General features: G+C 50.5%; 1 protein-coding gene across 3 annotated transcripts in view; it reads left to right on the forward strand.

Annotated features, from left to right (window-relative positions):
• SYT17 (synaptotagmin 17) overlaps nucleotides 1-27,338 on the forward strand; it is a gene marked incomplete at both ends in the record, with an annotated part of 113,504 nt that overhangs the window by 21,398 nt on the left and 64,768 nt on the right. Inside the window, 5 exons of one of the 3 annotated variants that reach the window (XM_082857450.1) lie at nucleotides 6,909-6,923; nucleotides 10,514-10,531; nucleotides 11,189-11,337; nucleotides 17,260-17,408; nucleotides 20,179-20,798. In XM_082857450.1, the coding sequence (XP_082713576.1) occupies nucleotides 6,909-6,923; nucleotides 10,514-10,531; nucleotides 11,189-11,337; nucleotides 17,260-17,408; nucleotides 20,179-20,798 (951 nt within the window). Of the gene's footprint in view, nucleotides 1-6,908; nucleotides 6,924-10,269; nucleotides 10,373-10,508; nucleotides 10,532-11,188; nucleotides 11,338-17,259; nucleotides 17,409-20,178; nucleotides 20,799-27,338 lie in introns of those variants that run through there. The other 2 variants (XM_082857449.1, XM_082857448.1) reach the window with 2 other exon arrangements.

Raw genomic sequence — 27,338 nt, forward strand, 5'->3', positions numbered from 1 at the left:
CCTAGTCATGGCAGACAGAGGGAACAGGTGGTCACCAGCTCCCTGCTAATAACTCTTCATATGTTTGCAGCCCATTATTAAATTGCCCTCAGATTTTCCTTCTTCAAGGCTAAATAATTAGCTACCCTTTTCTGAATCGAGGGGCGGAGAGAGTTTGGCTGACTATAGCTACCAGCCTTAGTCAGGAGCATATGTGGTAGAAATTCTTGAACCAGTGTGAGGGCTGGAGGTATTATGGGTTGGGGGCTTCAGTGGGGTTTCAAAGGCTAGACCTTCAGATTCCTTCATCTGAGCAAGACCCTTAGAAGTGATGCCAGCAGACAGCATGCAAGATAAGGAGATGGCCAGTGGGATGCAGGGATCAGCTGGAGGTCAACCATCACCGGTGAGTCAAACATCTTGAGGGATTATGGACACCATCAGGCCTGCCCCTGCCTCCATGAAATCTTCCACCTGATCCTTTCTAGCCAATGGAACGACACTCATGGGGCAGCCTGCTGCTGGTGACCATCTTCCTTGGTAGAAAGTATGTGACCAACATAAAAAGATGATGTTCTTTTTTTCTTTTTAAAATTAATTAATTAATTTTATTTTTGGCTGCATTGGGTCTTTGTTGCTGCGTGCAGGCTTTCTCTAGTTGCAGCGAGCGGGGGCTACTCTTCGTTGCGGTGCGCGGGCTTCTCATTGCGGTGGCCTCTCTTGTTGCAGAGCACGGGCTCTAGGCACGTGGGCTTCAGTAGTTGTGGCACACGGGCTTAGTTGCTCCACGGCATGTGGGATCTTCCCGGACCAGGGCTTGAACCTGTGTCCCCCGCACTGGCAGGCGGATTCTTAACCACTGCGCCACCAGGGAAGTCCAAAGATGATGTTATAGTGTGTGGAGGTCAAGGTCAAACTTTAGACTACCTGCATCAGCCTACCCTAGGAGGCTTGTTAGGAAATGCAGATTCCCCAGACCCCACTGCACCAGAATCTCTGCTGAGGAGTCTGAGAATGGGAAATTAACAAGACAGCCCCCATCCTGCTCTTCTGTGCGGTCAGGTTTGAGAACGAATGTCCTAGTGTGTGACACAGCTCTCCTTCTTTTTTTTGGCCGTGAACAGAAAAGGACAATGGTTCAGGGTAAACAAAGCAACTAGTACAGCGACTAGTAAAAATAGTCACTTGTCTGTGTAGTGTGTATATATTTTGAAAATAAAAAATAATAATAGCTAGCATTTCTGGAGACCCCCCTCGTTGGCAGGCACTGTGCTAAGGGATGAATCCTCACTTCCATGAAATAGTGGCTGTTAGCATCCCATTCATGGATGAGGGAGGTGAGGTGCACAGAGAGACAGGTGTGAAGTCCCACAGCTTCTAAGTGGCAGGTGGTACGACTTAGACCCAGGCCCGGCTCACCCCGGAGGTCAGGATTTTAACCTCCACATTATCCCTTCCTTCCCCCTGACACACTCTTCCCTTCCAACTGTAAAACAGGGTAAGAGGCACCGTGGCTGCAGATTAAATGTATGCTATGGCGGAAAGAAGCCACTAGTTTTGAACTATGCGCTCGTGTTTCACATGCATTTTTCTCATTGGCCCCATCTCACACCTGCCCTGGAAGGAAAGCATTATACCCATTCTTCAGGTGAGGAAAACTCATGTTCTCAGAGATTAAATGGCTTACCTGAGGCCACACAGTTATTATGTAGGTGAGGTTGGACTTGAAGCTATCAAACCACACTACCCCTGGTGAAGATGGAGATGAAAGGGGTCTGACTCCAATGCATGGTCACTCAGAGGGTTGCCCTGTTACGTCAGCCCTGGGGCCGCCCTTCCTATTTCCAGACCAGCTATTTAATTAGCCCGGAGCCTTCTTACTTCCGTGGTGTTCAGAAACACTGCCCAGGGTTACGGGCACAGCTAAAACAGGACCTAAATGGCATGTGCTGGAAGCTGTATAATTAAAATTGACTTGGGAGACAATGCCGTCAGCCTGTATGGCAGAAATAGAAAGTCACCTAACCAGAATGTGTGTTGCCCATATGCATGCCAGTAACTGCTTTTGCCGTTCTGGTGCTTTTTAGTTATAATAGCTATCCTGAGGTCTGTGGTTTACAATGCCACCTCTGACTACCTTCTTAAGGATCCTGAAGAGAAAACCATTACTATGTGCCTGTGTCTGCCATCCAGGGCTGGGTCTCTGAGGGGAGAATGTGAGAGGCCAGGTTCCTTGTGGACGCTGTAGACTGAGATGAGCTTGGGCGTGCCACCAGGAGGTGACTGAAGCCTCATCTCCTGATCTGCAACTCTGAGTGTCTTTCTGCATTAGGAGGGGCTGAACTCTGGAACCATCGAACCTGCCCATTGGGCATCTAAACCTGGATGTTCCACTGCCGTATCATTGTGCGCATTTCTGTCTCCTGTAATCTCTTACAGAACCCCTCCTGCCCCTCTCTGGGTCCTTATGGGGTCATGGCTAATGATACCCACATATGTCTGGTCACCTCGTCCAGGCTGACTCAAGCAGAGTGCTGGGTCCTCTGGAAACACTGCTTGGTCCAGAGGTAGGCACGTGACCTAAGCAGGACCATTTAGAGTTTTTCCCTAAGATTTCATACAAAGTCTCTCTTCCTTTTGGAGCATAAACTGTTAAAATATAAGCTTAAGGCACTAGTGGCCATTTTTCTGCCATGTGAAACAAACCTACTCCAGGGGGAAAAAAATCCAATGTTCAGAGAGAAGATATGGAGAGAGAGTGAGTCCTCACGACTTCACCGCATCCCTAAATCCAGACATCTCTGTGGGATTTGCCCTTGGCCTTCCAACTTAATAAGCCCATCAGCTCTTTTTCGCTCAAGCTGGATTGAACTGGGTTTCTTTCAGGAACCCTAGACAATACACATCTGAGGTTCAATATCCAAACACAAAACCCCAATTCCTCCCCCAGCAAACCTGCCCTCCTCCAGCCTCCCCTGCCCTCCCCACCTCATCACTGCTGATTCAGTTTCGGCCACTGATTCATGGCCATGACCTTGGTTCAGACTCACACTGCTTCTTACCCAGATTGCTGCAACAGCCTCCCTGCCTTCAGGCTTGTCTGCTCGGCGCTCACAGACACACACACAGACAGACAGACATACACACACACACATACACACAGACACACCAGAAATCTGCCTTGGCCTGACCCTTCCTGCTCTTCTATGGGGTAACTCACAAGGCTGCCAGACTACCTGGCCCCTGGTCCCTCCTACCTGTTGAATTTCAGCTGGTACCACCCTCCCCTCACTTCAGCTAGAGAGCTACTTGGAGTTCCCACTCTCATCTCTAAGCTAATGTACATGTGACCTCCAGGGGTTCTTAATCCTTTCTCTGCCATGGACCCCTCTGCCAGTCTGTGGAAGCCTCTAGACCCCACCTCAGAATAATGTCTTTTCAATCATAGAGCAGGATACATGGAATTATAATGAAATTATAACATACTGATATACATTTATCAAAATATTAAAACCAATTTAAATTTAACTATGGTAATGCATGTGCTTCTTCAATAATGCATTAAATAGAAAGACCTAGTGCGGAGGCCTAATAATTGCCGTAATTTTCAAACAGTAAAGGGTGTCAATGAAGAGTCAAGTTATAAAAGCAACAACTGTAATGTGATAGGAACATATGTGATTTCTACTGGTGACGAAGTCCCAGGTCAGTGACCATGGAGATGTAACTTTATGCCTTTCTAAATTCATGGACTCCTCCACCCCAGTCAAGTACCACTGGGCTCTAGAATAATCTCCTCATCTGGGTTCTTTGGGACTCAGCTTAAGGTCACCCCTCAGGAAGGCTTCTCTGACCCTCACCACACTAGGTTAGGGCCCCTCCTCAGTACCCCGACAGCCCCCTGGGCCTCCCTTTATCACACCACAGGTCATATGCAATTCCATGAATTTGTCAGTGTACTGGCCTGGGGGCCTCTCCACCGAGACCCGTGAAGGTGCCTTATCCAAACAGGCACAGCCTCGGTCTGAGTCCAGGTTTCACCTCAAAGCTGGACCGCAGGTCCCCTGTTGGGCAGGTAGAGGCTCGCAGAGCCGGAGACCCTGAAGTGACATTCCCCTGATGAACGACTTAGGACCGATTTCTTGTTCCTTCTTTCATTGGAGGCAGGATGGTGCAGCCCTAAAGAAATGGGCCTTTGCAGCTAACCAGATCTGCATTTTTCTCCTGTCTCTGCCACTTTTCACCTGTTTACCTTGAGCAACTCCCTTCCCCTTTCAGATCTTCACCTTCCTTACCTGTAATATGGGACGATGATAGTACCCACTTTGCAGGGCTCTGGTGAGGATTACACAAGAATGCACGTGAAGGGATCAGCCCTCGATCATAATAATGACTCAAGAGTTGGAGGTACCCATATCAGCTATTAACACCATCCATTTGTTCATTCAACAAGCATTTATTAAGCGCCCATTGCATGCTGGTGCTTGACATAAACGAAAGTAGTTGATAATCCCAGAGGTAGGTGCTATTATCCCCATTTAAAATAACCCCCTTCATTGGAGGAGGGGTGCTTGGTATTCTGAGGCAGTTTTAAGTCTTTAGGGATTAAGGTACCAAACTAACCCTAAGGATTTCATCCCCCTACCCCCAATATCCGGCACTATGCAGCAACGTGGGGCAGTGGCTAGGGAAGGATTTCCGTTTAAGGGGTCTAGGTTTGAATTCCAGCTCCTCGACGCTGTATACATAGCCCCTGGGCAACTTCACTGCTTTGTGCCTCCTTTTTTTCTCATTTGAAGAGTGGGACAGTAATAGTGCCCACCTCAAGCATATCAGAGAATTAAAAGATTGAATTTGCTGTAAAAGGTTTTAAAAGGTTTCAAGCCCTGCCTGGCACTGTCTCAAAAAGCTTAGCTAGGGCTTCCCTGGTGGCGCAGTGGTTGAGAGTCCGCCTGCCAATGCAGGGGACACGGGTTCGCGCCCCGGTCCGGGAAGATCCCACATGCCGCGGAGCGGCTGGGCCCGTGAGCCATGGCCGCTGAGCCTGCGCGTCCGGAGCCTGTGCTCCGCAAAGGGAGAGGCCACAACAGTGAGAGGCCCGCGTACCGCAAAAAAACAAAAAAAAACAAAAAACTTAGCTATTCCTCATGGGAACACCTGGCAAACCCCCTCCACCTCCCTCAAGTCCCCACAAGGAGCACCTATCCTAGTGGGCACCCCTCCTCTGTGAAGCCCACTCCCGACCAAGCACACTTCCCATCAGTGTTAAAGAAACATTGTGGATACATACCATGAAGTTGTTAGGAGTACAGACCATGGTCGGTTCAAATGCCAGTGCGACCAACTGGCAGCTGTCATAACTTGGGAGAGTGGCTTTGCCTCTGTGCACCTCAGTTTCCCCATCTGTAAACTGGGGATAGTTGCAGCAGCTCCCTCATAAAGTTAAGAGGAGTCAAGCACTCTGCTAGATGTATAGGAGTACGCAAGGCAGAGGAGGACAAAATGAAATGCTTGTGAAGCGTTGAGCACGGTGCCTGCAGAATTATAATCGCTCAACATGTGTTACATGCCATGTGCTACAAATGAAATAGTATATCATACTTAGAAATGTATATGTATGCTAGATATTTACACAAAATATTTACACATATGTATATTACACCTTTTGTTTATAACTTCCGCATTAATTTCCTCATTTACTCCCACAAGACAGCCCTGGAGGAAAGGCAGGTCAGAGATTTTATGCCATTTTTACTGATGAAAAGACAGAGGCAGTGGGAGATTTAAAAAGCGGGTAAACTGGTGACAGGCAACTGGAGGTGACTGGCAACTGGAGATGCCTGGGCATTTTAAAAAGAGAACCAGCGAAGGGCAGTGTTCCACTTCATATCCCTCAGTGGAGACCCAGCCTCAGCTCTGTGGCCTTGGGGTGGGAGGACGGGTTTGGGGGAGGCCTCCAGGCCCAGAGCGTCCCAGCCATGAGGGCTGGCAGGCTGGCAGTGGACACGCCCGGGGGCGCACGCTCGCTGGCGCGGAGCTTCGAGCGGGCAGAGACGCAGGACGCTGGGCGCGACGCTGGGTGGCGCTGCTGGGCCGTCCCGCGCCAGACCTGTTGCGCCCAGGGCGCAAGTCCGGCAGCTTTAGGGTAAAGGGACGCGCCGATCTCTCCGCGCGCCCCTGCCACCCTGGCCGCGGTATCTCCCTCGGGGAGCCCAAGGCCCCACCTTAACTTGAGGCTCCCATTCGTTTGGCCTTTGCGTTCCTCACCGCAACAGTTCTAGGCGCGTCGGGGGGGGGGCGGGAATAAAGTTTTTCCAACCTGGTCTGGGAGAGGGCTGGATGGGGAGGACTCTCCCAGCTCCAGACTACAAGGTGGGCTGGACCGTGCCCCTTCGGCTTCACGGCCGCCTCGGAGGCCCCGCTCTTCGTAGGTGCCAGCATCGGTGCCGACCGGATGGGCTGACCCGCGCACCGCCCCCTCCCACCCCGTTCCCCTTCGCGGTCCCCTCCCCCGCCTCTGGCGCGCACTGGCCCCAGCGTCTCCGGCCCCGCCCGCGCCGGGGTCGCTGCAGTCTCCGTGTTTGCCCCGGGCTCCCTCCCCAGGCGTCCCGGCCTTAATGTAGCCTGGGGAGCGCCTCGGGGGAAGCGCGGGACTGCGAGGGAGGCCGAGGCGGAGGCCCTGGGCACCCGAGCTCTCCCAACCTGGGAGGCGGCCCCGACTCCGGGAGCCGGAACGCAGGGGAAGGCAAGGACGGGGCGGCCGACGGAGGGGCGGGAGCCGCTCATCAGCCACGCCAGTCACGTCTGGGGCCACCCGGCTGCCTTTTTCTTTCTTTCCCCCTTTGCTTTCTCCCCTCTCTCGGGCTGGCGAGGGCAAAGTGGCCGTGGCGGCGCCATGCCCGGGCCGGAGTGAGTGCGCGCGGGCGAAAATGGCGTACATTCAGGTAGGGCTGAGGCCGGGGGGCCAGGTCCGCGGTGTGGGTGAGGGGTGCCGCGCCCCCTGCGACTGTGAGCGCGCGGGAGGGAGGGCAGACGGCTGCGCTGCCACAAACTTGCCTGGAGAAAAAAGGTGTCTGAGCGCAGGCTACCTGTGCAGCAGTGGGGGGTGCGCCCCAGGAGAAGAGGCTGGGGACCTCCGCACCCCGTGACGAAAGGCCCTAAGCGGACTCTTCACGCGCGCCCTCACCTCCTGGGGAAGGAATGGGGGTGGGGCGGACTTTTCTTCTCCCTTCCCCCACCTCCTCCCTCGTGCACCCCTCCCCAGGGGAGGGGCCGCGGGCAGGGCGGCCCGGGGCGCGCCAGCCGCCCGGCCCGCCAGCTGCCGTTGCCTTGGTGACGGCTCCGGCTAATTGGCCGGCGGAGGGAGCCTGTTCCGGCCAGGAGGGACAAGGACGTCGTCTTTCCCGGGCACTGGGTGTTGAGCGGTGGGGGACACACCAGAGGCGCGCTGGTGGTGTTGGGGGGCAGCCGATTACTTTGGGCCATTGCATTGGGGTCTGGGAGTTGTGGACCACCATCATCTTGGGGACACCCCACAAGAATCCTTAGGCTGAAATGATTTACAAGCACCTTCTTTACGGGGCGGTGAGGGGGCGCTGCTTGACTGAAAGACCTTTCTTCTCAATACATGGGGGGGAAGTGGCGACGGGTCAGCGCCAAGGTCATGCAGTCAGACCCGCTGAGCTGCTTGCTTCTGGGGTTGGCTCCTCAGCCTGGCAGAGAAGCCTCCAGGCTCCCACAGTCAGGGTGCATCCGGGCTCACGTCTCCCCTCGGCTACAGCTGGGGTTGCTGCTGGTCCCCTCGTGCCCCTTTAGCTCACGCATCCCCTCGTCATGTCTTTAGGCTTTTCCACCTGCCAGGAACTCTGCTCTGCCACCTAGGCCATAGCCTTCACATCCCTCTCCTTAGTCGCTCCATTGACTTCTCTTTTATGGAATCCCTAGGTCATCTTTTCAAGTTCAATGAAGGTCACATTTACTGTTCACCTACTGTGTGGATGTTGTCGGGCGGGGCGCTGTGCGACAGTTGCTCAAGAGACACTTGGCTAATCACCTACTATGTATGGGCAGTGGGGACACAGCTGAGAAAGCAGCAGGTCCCTGCCCCTCGGAATGCACAGTGCAGTGAGAAAGGAACGACGCTCCTCCGGGTCTTAATGACTGCCTTCAGGCACAGAGTAATTAAGTGACCTGCCCAAGGCCATACAGGTGCTTAGGGGTCGTGGTGAGGCCTAAAAGGGGGGCTGGTGGGGATCGGTGGGGGATTTGTTAAGCATCTGGTATGAGGATGGCCCGGTGATGTTGACTTTCCTCCTAGAACAAGGTGTTAAACTTTTTCTGTAAAGGGCTAGATAGTAAACACTTCTTTTTTCTTGGAGGGCTTCATGGTCTGTGTCACAGCCTCTTGACTCTGGCTCTGAACAGCCATAGACAGTAGTAAATTAATGGGCATGGCTATGCCTAAATAAAAGTCTGTGGACACTGAAACTGAATTTCATATACTTTGTATGAGTCAAGAAGTATTCATCTTTAAATTTCTTTTTCAACCAAATAAAAATATACAAACCATTCTTAGCTGGAGGGCCCTGGAAAAACAGGCTGCAGGCTGGATTTGGTCTGCTAGCCATAGCTTGCACCCCCTGTTCTAGAATATCTGGGTTCTCCTCCTTCCTCCTTTTTTTCCTGGCTCAAATCAGTTCTCCTCCATTGGGTCAAACACATGAAACCGAGCCTCAAAGACTTGGCATTCCCGGGAGCCTCAGAGCATCTTCCCTTTCCTCTTTCTTCATTTTCCTTGGTTTCTCTTTGCTGCCCTGACAGTCACCTTGCACCTGGGCCTTGAGAAAGCTGCGTGGTTGTACCTCATTGGGGCCCCTGAGGTGGCCTTGCTTCTGCTCATGGTTTTAGAAATGGTTCTCTTTGGATCACTACATACCCAAGAAACACTTCCCTGTGAGCCCGGCTTGTTGTGAAGAAGCATCACTGTATCCTTGCACTTGACCGTAAGCATTTTAAAGCACTTTCTCGTGTGAGCCCCACGAGGGCATAGCTTTTTCTGCATTGTTCACCTCACCGCTGTATTGGCCAGGACAGTCCCCGGTGCCTAGCAGGTTCCAACTGGACTTGACAAACCGTCTGGTTCTCATAAGCCACAGAAGGGGTTCAGATATTGTGCAGCTGGGCAGGACAAAGCATTTTCATAGTGTCCTAGCTTAGCCCGTCCACTAAAGAGAAGAGGTTAACTGAGGCTCAGAGTGCCCCCCCCCACCACCCCTACTTGCCCAAGTCACATGATTGGCCACTGGTGAGGCCAGGACTAGCGCTTCTTCACTCAGTTTCATACCCTTCTCCTCACCCACCTCGGTGTGATTAGTGCCCGAGACTTCGTTTCCCAAGCTGCAGTAAATCGCTTATCACTTCAAGGATTTTGAGTTTTTCGTGAGCTGCGAACCACCTGTGCTGTTATTCACTTAATTTTTTTTCTATAAATGGACTTGCACTTTATTTTAACTTTAAAAAATAGTATGAAAAGGAAACTTTATGTCATTACCATAATAGAAAACCAGGGTCACGTGATATAAACAGAAGGCAACAGGAAAAATAAACACCATGAGAATAATGCCACATTCTTGGATTCTAGCTGGGTAGGCTGTCTCCAAGGCTCTGAGCTGGGGTCTGCTCTCAGTTTAAAAAGGAAGGCGGGGATGGGATTTGCAACTGTTAGAAAAATGTCACATACAATGGTACCAAATTAAGACTTTCTCCTCCTTGCAAGAGAATTGAAAAAGACAGTTAACTTTCTCCCTCTTGACTCAAAGTTCTGAGTTCTGTGGGAGACTCCTCCTAACCTACCTGGTTTACTTGGCCCGTTTGGAAAGCCATTAAGACTCTCTCCCGGAAGGGGGTGGCGGGAGCCTGTGCCTTGGGAACCAGAGAGAAGAAACTGGGGTGGAGGTGGGGCTGAAGAAGGGAGGGGCTCCCTCCCTTCTTCCCGAGGACCAGACTATGGCTTTCTTTTCTTTGGCTCCCTCTGTTTGTGGGTGGTCATGTGAAGCTCCCCACCATTGGAGCAGAATTGGAAGGTAGGGCCTCGGGGAGGGCGGGGGAGCCAAGTCACATCCACGCTGTGCCTGCCTGCATGTTAGCTAATCATGTCCTTTTGGGTTGGCTTCATGGCTATTTCTGTATAGGAAGGTTTGCTCCTCTCCTGAAGTGTGGCTGCATTGGATAGCATGACTATCTATCCACCCGCTCTGATTCATAACAGCATACGGTGCAAATCAAATCGAAATGCTAAAGTTTCCCATTTATTCGGTGTTGGTTAGCCAGGAGGCTACCAGCAACCCTGAAGGTAGCAACACCTTGTTAGGAGGTCAGCTCCCTTCCCAGGATGGTAAGTGGAAAGAAGCAGGGCTTTTTTTTTTTTTTTATTTTGGGTTGCTGGAATATTGCTAAACTGGTCTTGTCTCTCTCTCTCTGTCACCCCCCTCGCCCTCTGCGCCCCTTGGCTTCACGTGGATCTCTAAAAGGGCAGTTGGAACCTTTAAACGAGGTGAGTTAATTCGGCGATTCGTTTGGTCTGGCTTCTAATCAAGAAATGCTTGCTTGTCATTTTGGAGCCATATGTGGGGCTGCGGGGATATTGAATATTAAACAGCAACCGGATGTTGATAACGGCATAGTTTCGATCCCCTTCTACGGAAGGGAGATCCCGGTGAAAAGACACTAGTTGATGAGATAAGTTTTCCTTCCCACCCCGTACTTATTGCCAATTGATTATCTCTGTTTACTCTCATGTCATGAGATGATTTTTTAAAAATATTTTTGCTTTGCTTTCAAGAAGACAAAGTAATATTCATTGTGTTTTGAGAACATATTGCATAGCCCTCACGATGTTGAATAAACCATCCCCATGTCAAGAAAGACGTTCACATAAACTGCAAAAGAAAATAACCTGCAAATATTGTGCTCACTGTTAATCGCTCGAGCGGGTTGGTGTTTGCCACATCTTTGTGCCTGCAGTTGGTAAATAGAAATGGAAAACATTTTGTTCTAAGTGATCAGTGGCGGAGGCAGACCTCCTGAATGTCGTTAGTTCTCAGCAGGGATCAGCTGCTTGTAATTTTGGGTGTTTTTCCTCTTTTTCCTCCCCACCCTTTCCACCTCCCCTCTACCCCTCTTCACTCCCCACCTCCCCCAATGGCCTCAGGGTTTTCTTTCTAGAATCTCCGATCTGCTGCTCTGCAGATGGACTTGTCAGCACTGCTGTCAGAAGTGCTATGAATCCAGCTGTTGCCAGTCGAGTGAGGATGAAGTTGAAATTCTGGGACCTTTCCCTGCCCAGACTCCTCCCTGGCTGTAAGTAAAACTGCTCCGAACTTCCTGGAAGGCAACCTTAAGACCTTTCTTTTCTCCGTTTCTGCGAGGGGGTTTGGGGCCCGGGAAGGAGGATTTGGGGTGTGAAAGTGGGAAAGGCTGAGTTTCCATCGACCTCTGAGCTGCTGATGGGATGTGCTCTGTGCCTCGCTGCGTTCAGCAAGCTGGTAAGACCAGCTGGGGGTGGGGCTTCAGTGTAGCTGGTTTCACATCGGGCCTTCTGAGATACGAACTGTGTAACGCTAAGCGTGTGGGCACGTTTAATCACGTTGAGTGTCGTTCCAAGCAGAAAAAGAGATCTGTGAGCATCTATATTCTTCAGGGGCTGTCCAAATTCTAAAGGTTTCAATCCAAGTCAGTACGACAAACTGTCCTAGCACCTGGCCCGTGCCTGGCTCGTGCTAGATGCTCAAGGAGTATTTGGTGTGGACAGCATGAACAAACAAGTGCCTCTCTGCTGGTTTGAGCAGGAACTTCAGAAACAGGGGAAAAGCACAGAAACAGAAAAGCACCTCCAGTCGCCATCGTGTCCTCCTTCGCTGTTTATGTTCTCTCTGGCGTCTTTCGTTTTATTTCCAATTCGTTTTCCTCCCGCGCCCGCATACAACATTTCCATCTGCCAGTCGCTCGGATATTTTGGGAACGCAGTTTTGAAGCTTCTCAGCCACGTGTCTGGTCCACCTCTCTGTGGCTGGGAGAGGAATGTGGCCGGAGAGTCTGGGTTGAGTCTAGAGGGCCAGGGCCTGGGAATCATCAGGTGCCACTTCTCATGATAGAGGGGAGGCTCAGAGAGTTGGGAAGACAGTGTGAGGGCCCACAGCTGCAGCCTCAGTGGGGATCCAGTGCTGTCTCAGCTAAACCCTTGGGCTAAGATTCCAGAAGCCTCTGGCGCCCCATCTTTCCCTCCAAGTTGTGGGTTGTGCCTCAGTCCTCTTATTTTCTTAGAAGCAAGTATCAGATATTTCCATAGCCAAATGGCTCTGTGTCAGGCTCTGTGAGTTCAAATCCTGTTTCTCCTACTTTTTTCTAGTTCTGTTCCCTTGGACAAGTTGCTTGATCGCTCTGTGCCTTGATTTCCCATCTGTTAAATGGGGATGATAAAAAGAATAGTATTTATCTTATAGGGTGGTTGTGGTGATTGCATGAATTAGTGTATGGAAAAGTACCTAAGGCTGCTTGATACCTTGTTGGTAATCATAGACGTTAAGTGAGTCTTTTTACCCTATTCTGGGTTTCCCCACCTGTAAAGTAGGAAAAGTAATAGAACTTACTTTATAGGGTCGCTGTTAAGCGTAATGAGATATGCACGTAACGTGCTGAGCACAGCAGTAAGTATTCATCTCTATTATTATTAGGTGTAGATCAAGATTCTTTCAACTGATAAAGATAATGTTAAGGAACCTCCCATTACTCACAGGTTGTAGCCTGGATCCTGCAGGTGTGCACAGAGTTGAGATGTTTGGTGAAACCAACTCGTTAATCAAGGGATCATCCCCATTTTCCAGTGACAGAGGTTGGCTCAGCCCATCTGGTGTTTTCAAAGCCATGCTCAGAAGAACTCCAGCTCTGCTGTGGCAGGGCTGTCTTGTTCATTCCAAAAAATGGCTGTTGACCAGCTGACTAACCTGCAGGCAGAAATTGAGTCCTGAAAGTGGCAGTCATGCCATTGAAAAGTTAATCTCTGTTTCTTCGGTAGTTTTTCTCTTGAGGTTGCCCTACAAGGCTAGATAGAGTCCTGTTCCCATGCTCAGGGGATTTAAACCCTAGTATAGGAGGTGCAGCAGGTATATAAGTTCAGTTTGTGTATTCACACCCTGCACGCCCATATGACGGTCTTGCATAGAGTTTTGTTATGGAAAAATCCTGGGAGAATGACTGCAGGCATAGCTGGATCCAGGGACTCAAATGATGTCATGGGCGTGCATGTCGTGCTCTCACTCTCTTTCTTTACGTTTCTTCTGTTTTGGCCTCATTCTTTTTTTTTTTTTGCGGTATGTGGGCCTCTCACTGTTGTGGCCTCTCCCGTTGCGGAGCACAGGCTCCGGACGCGCAGGCCCAGCAGCCATGGCTCACGGGCCCAGCCGCTATGCGGCATGTGGGATCCTCCTGGACCGGGGCACGAACCCTCATCCCCTGCATCGGCAGGCGGACTCTCAACCACTGCGCCACCAGGGAAGCCCTGGCCTCATTCTTAAGTTTTGTTTTTTCTCTGCCTCATTTTTAACAGCAACAAATGTATCGGGAAAGGCTCTCATTGCCCTGGCTCGGGTCGTGTGCCAATCACTTGATCCAATCACTTTTGCTTGGAGGAAAAAGTGCTGGGATCATTCCTGGGTTTCCTGACCATCCTGGAACCAGGGAAAGGGTTATTCCACCTGAAACACAAGAAATAATAAGCTAGTCGAACAGGGGTTGGCAAACTTTTCCGGTAAAGGGCTAGATAGTAAATATTTTAGCCTCTTGGGCTTAGTTTTTGTTGCAGCTACTCACTTCTATCCTTGTAGTACAAAAGCAACCATAGACAGTTCATCAGTGAATGGGCATAGCTGTGCTCCAATAACACTTCTACAAAATTAGGCAGTGGATTTGGCCCTGTAGTTTGCAGACCTGGGTAATAAACAATTTGGGTGCTGTGACCGGATCCAGGGTGGACAAACGCCACGAATCGGGGGGATCATAGAAAACGAGCCTGCGAGCTCAGGTCGTTTAGGGTCTCAAATGCCAGATTAAGGAATTTGGATTTTCTTCTGAACCAGAGCAGACCCCTGATAGACATTGAAAATCACAGCCTGGTATCTGTTTGCCCCAGATGCAGAGTGTTACAGATGCACGGCTACTGAGCTGGAGGATAGTTTTGCTTTGCCCAGGCTGCTGACCCTTTGTACAAGCAGGGGATTTCTTCTGGGGTGGGACCCTCAGGGAAGACACTTGTTTTGGTTATGCCACAAGCAGAGAAGTGGGCTGGAACCTTCCAGCAGAGCCAGCACACCACACAGCTTCAGGAGGTGCCCTTCACGTGGTGGTCATTATGAATGGGACCACCTAGAGTAGTGCAGTGTACAGCCTGAGCAGCTGTACGTGACCTTTGTGCTTCCTAAGATGACCCAGGTCTTCCTTGAATCCTGGGCACACTGAGTACATTTTTGACTGTCAAGATCATGCAAAATATTAAGCGAAATCTGTAAAGGGGAGGCCGGTTAAATCCTTCAGGAAGAGAATTTAGTGCTTGTGCTTTCCTCAGATTTATTTACCAGGCAGGCAGCTGCATGTTATCAAACAGGCAGGGAGTAGAAATGTCAAGTGTACAGGCCTTGTAGTGCTGTTGCTACTGTGACATTAGAACCAAGAACCACAGAACATGCCTCTCTGTGGGGTGGCATGTGGCAGATGAGCTGGCCCTTTGTGTGTGTGATTTGGGGGGACACACCGTTAATTGTCACATATGCTTCCATCACGTGGGTCCCCCCAGCTTTCTTGGGCTGGGCTGGGCTGGGCTGGTGAGGGTCAGAAAAACGGTACAATCTGACTGGCTCCTTTTGGGGCAGTGCCAGGAAGACCCTCACTGAAGAGTGAATTAGGTTATTTCTTTGTCCAACAAGCATGTGTTGAGTACCTACTAAGCGCAGGGCTCTTACAGGCCTCCCAGGGGATACCCAGCTCTGTAGCGTGGGGCATGTGATCCAGAGTCTGGTACTGCTGCATTCCACTGGGGTTCTGCCATTTCACAGTGGTGCAGGTCAATTCTCCACCCCTCCCTCCGCCCGATTGGGGCCTCCATTTCCCTGTCTGTAAAGGGGTTGGGGGTGGTTCATAACGACTAACTCCTGGATTGATTCAAGGATGAAATGATGGTTCATACAGACATTTAGCACAGTGCCTGGCACACAGTAGATGCTCAGCACCTGGTACTTTTGATCATAGTAAGTACAGATCCCACCGTTAAGATCTGTACCCTGTTACGGGAGGAGTGACAAGGCGTGCGCTCAGATCAGAGTGACACAAGATAAGTCAGATGAGAACCACTGGAAAGGTGTATTCATTCACCCATCACTGAAAAAAATAAATCAGAGCGCCCCAGACGTGCCAGGTGCCGTGCTAGGGCAAGGAGGGCAGTGGTGAGTAAGGCAGATACTGCCCCCGCCCGCGTGGAGCTGTGGCTTAGACGCAGAAGATAGGCAGGCAGGCCACACTGAAGAAGAGTTATGTGCTGAAGGGGGAAAAAGAAGGTGCAGGGATAAGGAGTGACGGGGTGGGAGGAGGTGACGGGACAGGGTGGGGCCTCTCTGAGGAGGTGTTGTTGCAGCTGAGATCTGAACAATGAGGAGGAACAAGACAGGTGACGGGGGCAGGAAGAGCATTCCAGGCGGAAGGAACAGAGGGCACGGAGGCTTGATGGTCGCCAAAGGGACAGGGGTGGGCTGGGCGTACGCTGCTACCGTGTCTGAGAGGACTCAACCAAAGCTTCAGGAAGCAATGGCATTTCAGCTGATCCTTGAAGACTGATGGGACTTCACAGGTGGAGGCAGCGGCCTCGGTGAGGTATGACAGCTGGGAAACAGGCCATGCAGGCGGAGGGGCCCCAGTGGCCGCGTCACATTGTGGTCCTGCCTTCCTTGGGAGGTGCTGCTGCTTCATTTACAGGAGAGAGAGAAGGACTGATCTAGTACGATCGCATCTCTGTGCCCTCGCCTGCCCCCTTCCATGCCCCGCATTCCATCTGCTCCATTCTCCTTTTTTTTTTTTTTTTTTTTTTTTTTGTGGTATACGGGCCTCTCACTGTTGCGGGCTCTCCCGCTGCAGAGCACAGGCTCCGGACGCCCAGGCTCAGCGGCCATGGCTCACAGGCCTAGCTGCTCCACGGCATGTGGGATCTTCCCGGACCGGGGCACGAACCTGCGTCCCCTGCGTTGGCAGGCAGACTCCCAACCACTGCGCCACCAGGGAAGCCCCTCCGTTCTCCTTTTACAGACCAGGAGCAGGAGGCAACGTGCCCATTCGTCCTGGCTGTGACCCTAGCTTTGGAGGAACATCAGATCAGTCTCGTGTCATGCCCAGGCTGCATCTGCAGACCTTATAGAATTTGAAAGTTGCATTTTTCAAGACTAGCTTCGCCTCAGGTTTAAATGTCAAGTTGGGGGATGCAGTCTTGAAGGTATGGCCGAGGGGCTTGCTGTCAGCAGCATCAATCTCACGGCCACTTTGCAAGCTGTCTCCCCGCTCCTTCCCCTTCCCAGCGTCCTTAGTAGCTATGTGAGTATTGGGGGATCTTAAAGCCACCTCTGCTATAATAACATCAATTAAAATGTATTGAACACTTACCTGCAACATACCAACCACTGTTCTAAGCATTTTATATTGTTAACTCAGTGTTCACAGCAACTGGGTAAGGCAGGTACTATTATTAGTCCCATTTTATAGACGGGGAGATGGAGGCACAGAGAGAGGGAGGGACTTGCCTTGAGCTAGCTCTTAATTACTACCTTGTACCGCCGCCCCCCGAAGTGCTTTCTATTTTTTCAGCATTTCTCATCCTTATTGGGAGCACACTGAGTTGTGGCTGCTGCTAATTCGCAGTTGTTTCTACACATCAAAATGTTGCTCTTAAATCATTGATTCTCAGGACCATTTTGTAGCCATAGCCTTGCCATTCAAAGAAACTTGGAGTGACATTGTTATAGGATATTGTTCTAAATTGGGAAATACTCATTTATATCATTTCACATTTGTACAACAAGATGTTATCGAGAGTTAACGGCTTTTGAGAGTTTATTTCAAATTTGCATTATTCCAAGTTGCATAAACTGGGTCTGAGAGCAGTTTCGTCATGGGTCTGTCTCCCACGGGACAGAGATGCCAATCCCTGGGGATTCTCTGACGACCACTGAGACCTCTTCTCTCCTACAGGTTGGCCAGCCGGAGCAGTGACAAGGACGGGAACTCTGTCCACACAGCCAGTGAAGTCCCGCTGACCCCACGGACCAACTCCCCAGATCGGAGATGCTCGTCCTCGGACACATCTAAGTCTACATACAGCCTGACCCGGAGGATTTCAAGTAAGCGTCTCTGCCGTGACGGTCAGGGGTCCTGGCTCGAGCAAGCCTTGCTGCTCAGCTGCCACTCAGAGTCCGTGAAGTACACCCCCACTATCTGGGTCCCCAGGACAAATGGAGAAAGCTGGCATTCCCAGACACCCAGGAGCATCCCCGGGAAAGACGTGAAGGACAGGGTCATCTCTGGGGAGGGGGTGGAGTGGTGTGACAGGCCAGGAGACAAGATGACAGAGATCATGGCAGTGTGACAAAGGAGGGCATCGCACCTGATTTCTTCCAAGTTCAGTGAGAAGCGATCATTTTGATTGATTTTTGTAGTATTGATCACAAGTTTCATTGAATTGGCTCAGTTGATGACATTGTCAGCATATTATCATTTCGGACCCCGAAAGGCAAGTGTTAGTTACCATGTTACGTAGCAGGGCTTGCAAATTCAAGTGACTTCAGGGGCCAAATGGATTGTGTCAGTGACTGAGTGCAGAGGGTTGGAGAGAGATAAATATCACCCTAGTGCAGTGACAAATGGCAGCTGACTCTTGGCCTTGTACTAGGGCAGGGTAGGGATTGGGGCCAGTTAGGAAGCTAATGTCTCATTGAACGGGGCCAGCTACTACTCAGCTCTTGCCATGTGGGATTGTATTGCCTGATCTTTGGAAAGGGAAACTGGCAGTCTGGGTTTTTATATGAAACTTCTTTACTTTTAAACCCAAACAGAATGTATCTCTGGGTTGAATGTGGCCCTCAGGCCACTCAATTTGTCCATGTATAGCCTGTGTGTTTGACCAGATGGCATGATTTGGGTGGGAAGGAGAAAGCCCAGAGACTCCCAACCTCCTGTCACTCCCCAAATGAGTCTCCTCTGTCTCATTCAGCTGATGTCTGAAATTCACTTAACAGGGAAAAAGCTTAAATTCATGAAACTAATCTACTCAGCTGGAAATGACTGATGTCTGATCTTTCCCGGGACTATGGGGGGAAGAAGAAGGAAGTAAAGTTCAAGGACTTGAAATAGTGAAACGGAGGGGATGTCGGGCTTCTGTAGCCTCAGTCTTTCCATCTGTAGAATGAGAGGGCTGACCTGCCCCGCGCTGGTCACAGCGGCCACCACCCACGTGGCTGAGCTGAGATGCCCCGCACCTGTTACATACCCAATGGGTTTTGAAGCCAGTGTGAAAAAAGAATTTATAGTGTCTCACTAAAATGTTTTTACATTGCGTGCATATTGAAATGATTATATTTTGGATATATTGGATATTAAAATTGATTTCACCTGTTTCTTGGTAGTTTTAAAAACTTGTGGCTACCGGAAAATTTTAAGTTACCTTTGTGGCTTGTACATCTGTATCTGGCTCGCATTTATTTTCTCTTGGATGGCGCTAGTCTAGATGATTCCTAAATCTCGTGCCCAGCTCTATACAGAGATGACTGCATTCAGCACACATTTATCAGAGAGTGCAGCCACGCACCGGCAAAGGCTCGTGATTTTAGCCAGCAAGACAGGCTTTGGGCAATTGACAAGATGCCATGAAAGGACAAATACCAATCCTATTAATACGAGGCATCTCATAATCAAACTCCTAAGCCCAGAGAGTAGAATATGGTTCCCAGGGGGAGCTGGAACCAGGCAGGTGTTGGTTTCACTTATGCCAGATGAGTAAGTTCTAGAGATTCACTGTCCAGCAGAGTGCATAAAATTAACAGTACTGTATGGGGTACTTAAAAAAGAGGGTAGCTCTTATGTTCTTACCACACACATAAAATTAAAGAAAGAAAGAAAGCAGGAGGAAACTTTTGAAGGTGATGGATATGTTTATGGTATAGGTTGTGGTGACGGTTTCATGGGTGCAAACTTATCTCCAAACTCATCAAGTTGTGTATATTAAATATAGACAGGTTTTTGTATGTCAATCATGCCTCAATTAAGTCCTTTAAAAATGAAAAAAGAATGCCATGAGCTCATTGCTAGAATAGAGGGATGAGCAGAGATTGGAATGATGAACTGGGAGCAGTGAACTCTGCTGCTTGCCGGGGAGAGGTACCCCGTAAGTGACGAGGTGTGAATGTGATCCTTGAAGATGGGCAGTAGCTACCATTTAGTGCCTCTTAACCACGTGCGTGTTCTGTGCTGAGCCCTCTCTGTGCATTGCTCAGTGAACCTTCACCACAGCCCCTGAGGTAGGTGCTGTGATGAACTCCATGTTTCAGATGGGAAAACCGAGTGTGTAAAATGTGCCTGGAGTCACATGGCTCATTACTAGAGATTCACACTCACTGGGATTAGCCGGGTTGGAATTTGACCCAGGCACTCTGGCCCCAGAGCCTACTCTGTGAAAGTGGAGGCAGTATAGGGTAATGGTTAGAGCCAGACTCTGGGGCCAGACAGGTGGGGCTTGACTCCTGGCTCCTCCTCTTACTAGTTGTGTGACCTTTGGTGAGCGACTTAAAGTTTCTGTTTCCTCATCTGTAAAGTGGAGATAACAGTCACTGGCTAATACCTTGTGAAGATTAGATAACTGGATATACGCAGTGCAGTTAGGACAGTGCCTGGCGCTTAGCTGCCGTGGTGATGGCGATGGGGATGGCTGTACCGCCAGGCTGCCTCGCATAGAGTAAATAAGAGGATTCCCGGGAGTGGAGAGCACCTGGCAGAGAGCATCATGAAGCAGAGCGAACAGGCGTGAGGATCCGGGAAATGTCGTCAGTCTCACAGATCGGCCCAGGTCCGGTCCAGTACTTGGTGTGGTGTTCATTGTTATTTCTGATGGGTGTGTAGGTCTCGATTCCAGACGACCCAGCTCCCCACTCATCGATATTAAACCCATCGAGTTCGGCGTTCTCAGCGCCAAGAAGGAGCCCATCCAGCCCTCGGTGCTCAGACGGACCTATACCCCGGATGACTATTTCAGAAAGTTCGAGCCCCGCCTGTACTCCCTCGGCTCCAACAGCGACGACGTGGACTTTCTGACGGATGCAGAGATCCTGTCCAAGTACCAGCTGGGCATGCTGCACTTCAGCACCCAGTACGACCTGCTGCACAACCACCTGACGGTGCGCGTGATCGAGGCCAGGGACCTGCCACCTCCCATCTCCCACGACGGCGCGCGCCAGGACATGGCGCACTCCAACCCCTACGTCAAGATCTGCCTCCTGCCGGACCAGAAGAACTCCAAGCAGACCGGGGTCAAACGCAAGACCCAGAAGCCTGTGTTCGAGGAGCGCTACACCTTTGAGATCCCCTTCCTGGAGGCGCAGAGGAGGACCCTGCTGCTGACTGTGCTGGACTTTGATAAGTTCTCACGCCACTGTGTCATCGGCAAGGTGGCCGTGCCTTTGTGCGAGGTCGACTTGGTGAAAGGCGGACACTGGTGGAAGGCGCTGATTCCCAGTTCTCAGGTAAGGGATGGGTTGGCAGCGTCTCCTCTTGGGAGCTCTTTTAAAAAATGATTATTTTTATCTCAGTATTTAACTTTTTTTTATTTGCATTTTTAAAACCTCTGGTTTTTAAAATAATTTTTGACTCCCAAGAAGTTGCAAGAACAGTACAGAGAGTCCTGTGTATTCTTCATCCAGCTTCCCCGATGATAAATCTGGTACGATCCGAGTGCATTAGCGATACCAGAAAACTGAGGTTGGTGACTGAACTACAGACCCTATGCAATTTTCCCATGTGTGTGGGTTCATGTGGCCACCACTGCCCTGGGAGATCTTTGTTATTGATGCTGGGTTATTTACTAAGGAGAGTGATGGTCCTGGGTATGAAGCTATCAGTTATTTTGACTTTCAGAAATTGATTTGGGAAAAATAAAATGAAGGCTGAAGAACGGGATGATAGATGGATTTTTTTCAGGCAAATTGTGAGATTAGCTTCCTTCCCTCTTCCAGCCCAGGGAAGAGCAATTGGCCGCTTGGGGAGCCACCCGTGGACCAGGCTGTCTCACCAGTGGGCTTTTAGGGTCCCTCCCTTGGGCATTCTGTGGGCTGGAGGACAGCACTGCCCCCACTGTGGGTGCAAAGATATGAGGGGAGTGTATGGGAAGGAAAAACCCCCCCCAGTTGGAGGCTGGTCTAGACCATCCACGTGGGGACAGTGATCCTGTGTAACGCAGATGGGATTATTTTGCATCGAATACATCAAGGTGCTTCTAAAGCTGAGGTCTACTGGCCAGGGATTTGATGAGCTAGCATCACATTTGGGGTGCAGGTGTTAAACATGAGGACTGGAGGGGCTGTTCCACTGTGTGTGTGTGTGTGTGTGTGTGTGTGTGTGTGTGTGTGTGTGTGTGTGTGTGTGTGTGTGTACACATCTTCAAAGCTATCACTCTCTTAGTTTATATTCCCCAAGAAAAAGAAGACCCTGAGGCAGGGGAAGTCATTTAATTGGGAGGTGACACCAGAGGAAGCACCAGGAGGGGGTGGGAAAGTCGCATGAGGGGTGCAGTTATTGAGCCGAGCACCACTGTGGGTGACTGGAGCTGAAACCTGCTGGGGGAACTGGGAGCCAGTGTCAGACACACACCTAAGAGCCTTTCTGCCTGAGGGGTGAGGGAGCCGGGGTCTTTGTACAGCACCTCCTATCAGCCACTGAATGAGGGCTGGGGGGATGGGGAGGTTCATTTCCTGGTATTTCTGTCCTGTTACACTGGCAGGTACAGAGACTTTTGTTGTTGTTGTTGTTGTTTTGCGGTACACGGGCCTCTCACTGCTGTGGCCTCTCCCGTTGCGGAGCACAGGCTCGGGACGCGCAGGCTCAGCGGCCATGGCTCACGGGCCCAGCCGCTCCGCGGCATGTGGGATCTTCCCGGAATAGGGCACGAACCTGTGTCCCTTGCATCGGCAGGTGGACTCTCAACCACCGTGCCACCAGGGAAGCCCGGTACAGAGACTTTTGACATCCACAAATGCAAACATAAGTGCAGGAGCTGGCAGGCTGAAGTGGTCCTGGTCAGGAGAAGCGGGCACGATGTTGGCAGTGTGCTATAATCCCAAATCCTCTTTCCCGTCACACGATCAGGATATATTTGGTACTTTCTGTGTATCCTCCTCGATATTTGATATCACTCGGTTTTCAACTGTCAAGAAAATTATGTTGAAAGAGGGAGGCCCACCTGACAAAATAAATTCCGAATTTGCCAGCTCCTCCCTTCACGTCAGTGGAAGGCCCCGGAGGTAGAGCATCCGGACATCCCCATACCTGGCTCTTGTAGGTCTTGGCTGAAAGGTTACCTTGCCTGAAATGGAAAGTCTTCCTGGCCCATCTGCCCTGGGTTGGTTCTCCTGAAAGCTGAGGCCAAGGCAGGGGCCTGGGTGCAGATCGTTAATTTAGGAGGTGATCCCAAGAAGCAGAAGTGAGAGCTGAGGAGGAGATGGGGAAGGAGGGGTCGTCAGAGTCAGTGGTGGCTCTGAAGGTCGCCATTCTGGCACTGGGACGGGCATGGAGCCCGTCCTAGCACACTGGCCAGGTGGGCTCCCGAAACCTCACTGAAGGGATAGGGCAGAAAAGAGAAGGAGCCCAAGGGTGCTGGTGTGCGCCAGGTGTGCTGCCCTCTGCCTGAGCTGAGACCTCGCCCGACAGGACCATGGGAACATTTGTATCAGACGCCAGAGGCAGCCCCCGCCCCGGGCGCTCCCCGCCCGCTTCTCCTGCTCTAGTTTTCTCTGTGGCACTTGTCATCACCCCGTAGACGTACGTTTTATGGTCTGTCTCCCCTGCTAGTATGTGAACCCTGGGAGGGCAGTGGCTTTTGTCTGTTCGTTCACCGCTCTCTCACCTGCTCCTGGAACGGTGGCTGGCACGTGGTAGTGCTCAGCAATATTTATTGAATGAGTGGAGGATGGACGAAGGAAGGATCCCCAAAGTAAATTTCCTTCTCCTCTCCCTCCCCGCTTCCTCCTTTCCTTCTTCGTCTTCTTTCTCATGTAAAGAAAGGCTCGTGGAAATTGAGGGAAGAATGGACTCATATCTGCTGTCTCAAGCTTGCTCTGGAATTTATACTCTTTGAGTGGGAAGGTCAGCTGTCTGCGGTTGGGGTCCCGAGGAGCAGAGCTTGAGATGGGATTTCAGTGCGGATTAGTTTCCTTAGGGCTGCTGTGACAAAGCACCACAAATTGGGTGGTTTAAAACTACAGAAATTTGGGGCTTCCCCGGTGGCGCAGTGGTTGAGAGTCCGCCTGCCGATGCAGGGGACACGGGTTCGTGCCCCGGTCCGGGAAGATCCCACATGCTGCGGAGCGGCTGGGCCCGTGAGCCGTGGCCGCTGAGCCTGCGCATCCAGAGCCTGTGCTCCGCAACGGGAGAGGCCACAACAGTGAGAGGCCCGCTTACCGCAAAAAAAAAAAAAAAAAAAAAAAAAAAACTACAGAAATTTATAGTCTCAGAGTTTGGAGGCTTTCAGTCAAAGAGCAAGGTGCTGTCAGAGCCGTGCTTCCTCTGAAACCCAGAGGGGATCCTTCCTTGCCTATTTCTAGCTTCTGGTTGTTGGCAGTCTTGGCTTATAGCTGCCTCACTCTCATCTCTGCCTCCCCCTCACTTAGCCTGCCTTCGCTCTGTGTGTGTCTGTGTCTTTTCTTGTAAGAACATCAGTCATGTTGGATTAGGGGCCCACCCTACTCCAGGATGACCTCATCTTCAATAATCCCATCTGGAACGACCCTATTTCCAAATGAGGTCACATTCTGAGGTACTGAGGGCTAGGAGGTCAACACACCTTTGGGGGATACAATTCAGTCCAAAATGGGACGCAAGAGAAAACCCTGCAGGGGTGGGTGTGAAGTGGTCTAGGTGAAGGGTGACAGCCAAGCAAGGCTGAGCCTCAGCCTGGTGTGTGGTGGGGAGGGGACTCTGGGTCCTGGATCTCATCGCAGCATTTCCTCCTCCAGCCAGCCCACATTGTCAGTCATTGGCGGGGACCGTACTGGGAAATCCGATTTTCAGCCGGGCAGCCCTGGGCCTTCCTGAAGCCTCTGTAGTATGGAATAGTGGTTCTGATCAGGGACAGTTCTGGTCCCAGGACATTTGTCAGTGCTGGGAGACGTTTTGGGTTAGGTGGATGGGAGAGTGCTGCTGGCCTCTGGCGGGTAGAGACTAGAGATGCTGCTGAACGTCCCGCAACGCACAGGATAGACCCTACAACACAGAATGATCTGGCCCAAGATGTCCGTAGTGCTGTGGGGTGAAGGGGAGGATGGAGGTTGGGGGGACGGAGCAGGGTCTGCCATGACAGGCAAGACGGGAGCTGGGCTGTTCCCTGTTGGGGAAGGAGGGTTTTCCAGGGAGAGACAGTTGTCAGGGGTTGGGGTCGGGCCAAGGGGAAGATGATGTGAGGGGTAGATCTCCAGGTAGCTGCTTTGGTTTTCATTCCAAATGTGAAAAAGGAGATAGCGGTTTTGAACAAAAATCCACATGAAGCAAAATAGACCTGCATTGGAGACAGAAAATGAAATCCTCACACAGTGCGCCCAGGTGGTTAGGTTGGCCATCACCGCTGACTTCCATTGGAGGCAGGCGTCTGCCTTCACCAGAGCGCTCGGAAGATGCAGCTGCGTGGGCGGGGGGTGGAAGCAGTTTCTCGTTTTCAGCCTGACTTCGCGGTATGTGGGTCAGAGCGACTCTGAGGGTTTATTAGTTCCACAGTCTCTGCCGTGGAGACCCCGTGGGGGCGTATAGATTGCTGGCTTGTAGGGCCAGCATATAGGCATCTTCTGGCTCACGGCAGAATGTCCCAGTTGTTTTGTGCCTTTGAACATTGTGTCTTTGATCTTGACATTCAGGAAATTAGCAGCTAATGGATCTACTGCAGATTTTTTGGTCACATTGAGAACGCTGGGCCAAAAGATAATGGAAATGAAGACAGAGATACCGAAGTGTGTGGTGTGATTGATGTGGTATGAAGTTATAGTGGCCTCTGAGAGAAGTTCTCTCATCCAAGTGGATTGAAGTGAATTGATACTTTGGCCATTTAGAGGTGAAATCCGTGTAGTCTCAACTCTTTTTTTAAAAATTATTAATCGTTGTGACAAAGCACACATAACATAAAATTAACCATCTTTCAGTGGTGTTGAGTACATACACACACGTCATCACCCCTCACCCATATCCAGAACTCTTTTCATCTTGCAAGAAATGAAACTCTGTTCCCATTAAACAATAGCTCCCCATACCCCACTGGCCCCAGCCCCTGGCAACCACCACTCTACTTTCTGTTTGACTACTTTGGGTACTTCATATAAGTGGAATGACACAATATTTGTCTCTTTGGGGCTGGTTTATTTCACTTAGCCTAATGTCCTCAAGGTCCATCCATGTTGTAGCATGTGGCAGGATTTCCTTTTGAAGGCTGTGTCATATTCCATTGCGTGGATAGACCACGTTTTGTTTGTTTTTTCATGCATGCATTGATGCTTCCATGTTTTGGTTATTGTGAATAACGCTGCTATGAACAGGGGTGTGCAGTTATTTCTTCAACCTTCTTTTGAGCCAGAAAAATATTCAGGATGAAGGACGTTCATTTTCTCTTGAGATCATGTGGTTTGGGGAAGGAAGGGGGAGGGAGGTGGAAAGAGCAGAGGTCCCGTGGGCATGCCAGAACCTCACGAGCATTAGGAGGACCCAGAGTTCTTGTTCCAGCCCTTTCACTCGTTCCCTTGTGACTGGAGTCACGTAACCCTGTAGGTCTTTGTTTGCTCGTGTCAAGTGGAGACATGGTGCCTGCTGCGCGCTCCCTTGCAGTGCATCTCCAGGGCTATAAACTCTTCTCAGGAGAAAGTAGCTTCTGGCTGTGAAAGTCCCTCGAGTTGAGGAAAATGATAAATATACTGTACATTATAAATATACAGTCAAAATATTGTACATGTATAAACTATCCGTTTATTTAGTCAATGAATATTTGTTAGGTGATTGTCATGCTCTAGGGGCTGGGGCTACTAATTTCACTCTGAGTTTCCTGAGTGTCTACCATGAGCCAAGCAATGTTCTACATGTGCTCACTTGTCTGTCTTCACAAGGGCCCATTTTACAAAGTGGGGAAACTGGGCAGAGAGAAGCTAAGTCATCTTTCTGTGCTGAGTGGTAGAACTGAGGTCTTTGGCTTACAAAGTGATGTACCATAACCAAGACATGAGACCGGTTCTCTACAGCGAGCAAAACAGAGCCCCTGCCCTCATGGAGCTTACATTCTAGTGGACATAGATACTCAGTGAATGAATTAACACATCATGCCTGTTGGCATTGTCTCTGCCAGGAGGAAAAAGAAAGCAGGATAAGGGGCTGGAGAGGGGTGGCTGAGTGGTGAGAGTGGGGAAGGAGGTGGGTGAGGAGATGGCATTTAAGTAGAGAGCTGGAAGGGTTGAGGGAGTGAGCCTGGAGGATGTCCAGGGGAAGAGCATTCCAAACAGTGAGTACAGGAAGTGCAAAGGCCCTGAGGCAGAGTGTGTTGAAGGCTGGAGGAGAGTGAGTGAGGGGAGAGCAGCGGGAGTTGAGGTTGAACTGGCTTAAAAGGCCCCATCACATTGATCTTGTAGGCTGAGGTAAAGGCTTGGATTTTATTCCTGTGGGTGATGGGAAGCCTTGGAGTATTTTGAGGAGGGGTGACCCAGCCAGGCTGCCTGGAGAGAACTGTTCCTGGGGGACCCACAAGTACTTATTTCCAAAATATATAAAGAACTCCAACTAACATAACATTGTAAAGCAACTATACCCCAATTTAAAAAAAAGCAAAAGCCAAAAAAACCTCCAGTGACTCAAAAATACAAGACAAAATCCAATTCTTAAATGGGCAACAATTTTGAACAGATGTTTCACAGCAGAAGACTCATGCAAATGGTCTAAAGGCACATGGGAAAGTGCTCAACTTCATCATCCATCAGAGAAATGCAGGTTATAACCTTAGTGAGATACCACTACAACCCACCTACCAGAATGCCTAAAATCACAAAGAC

Source organism: Leucopleurus acutus (genome assembly GCF_964270905.1).
Source record: "Leucopleurus acutus genome assembly, chromosome: 16".
Lineage (NCBI taxonomy): Eukaryota > Metazoa > Chordata > Mammalia > Artiodactyla > Delphinidae > Leucopleurus > Leucopleurus acutus.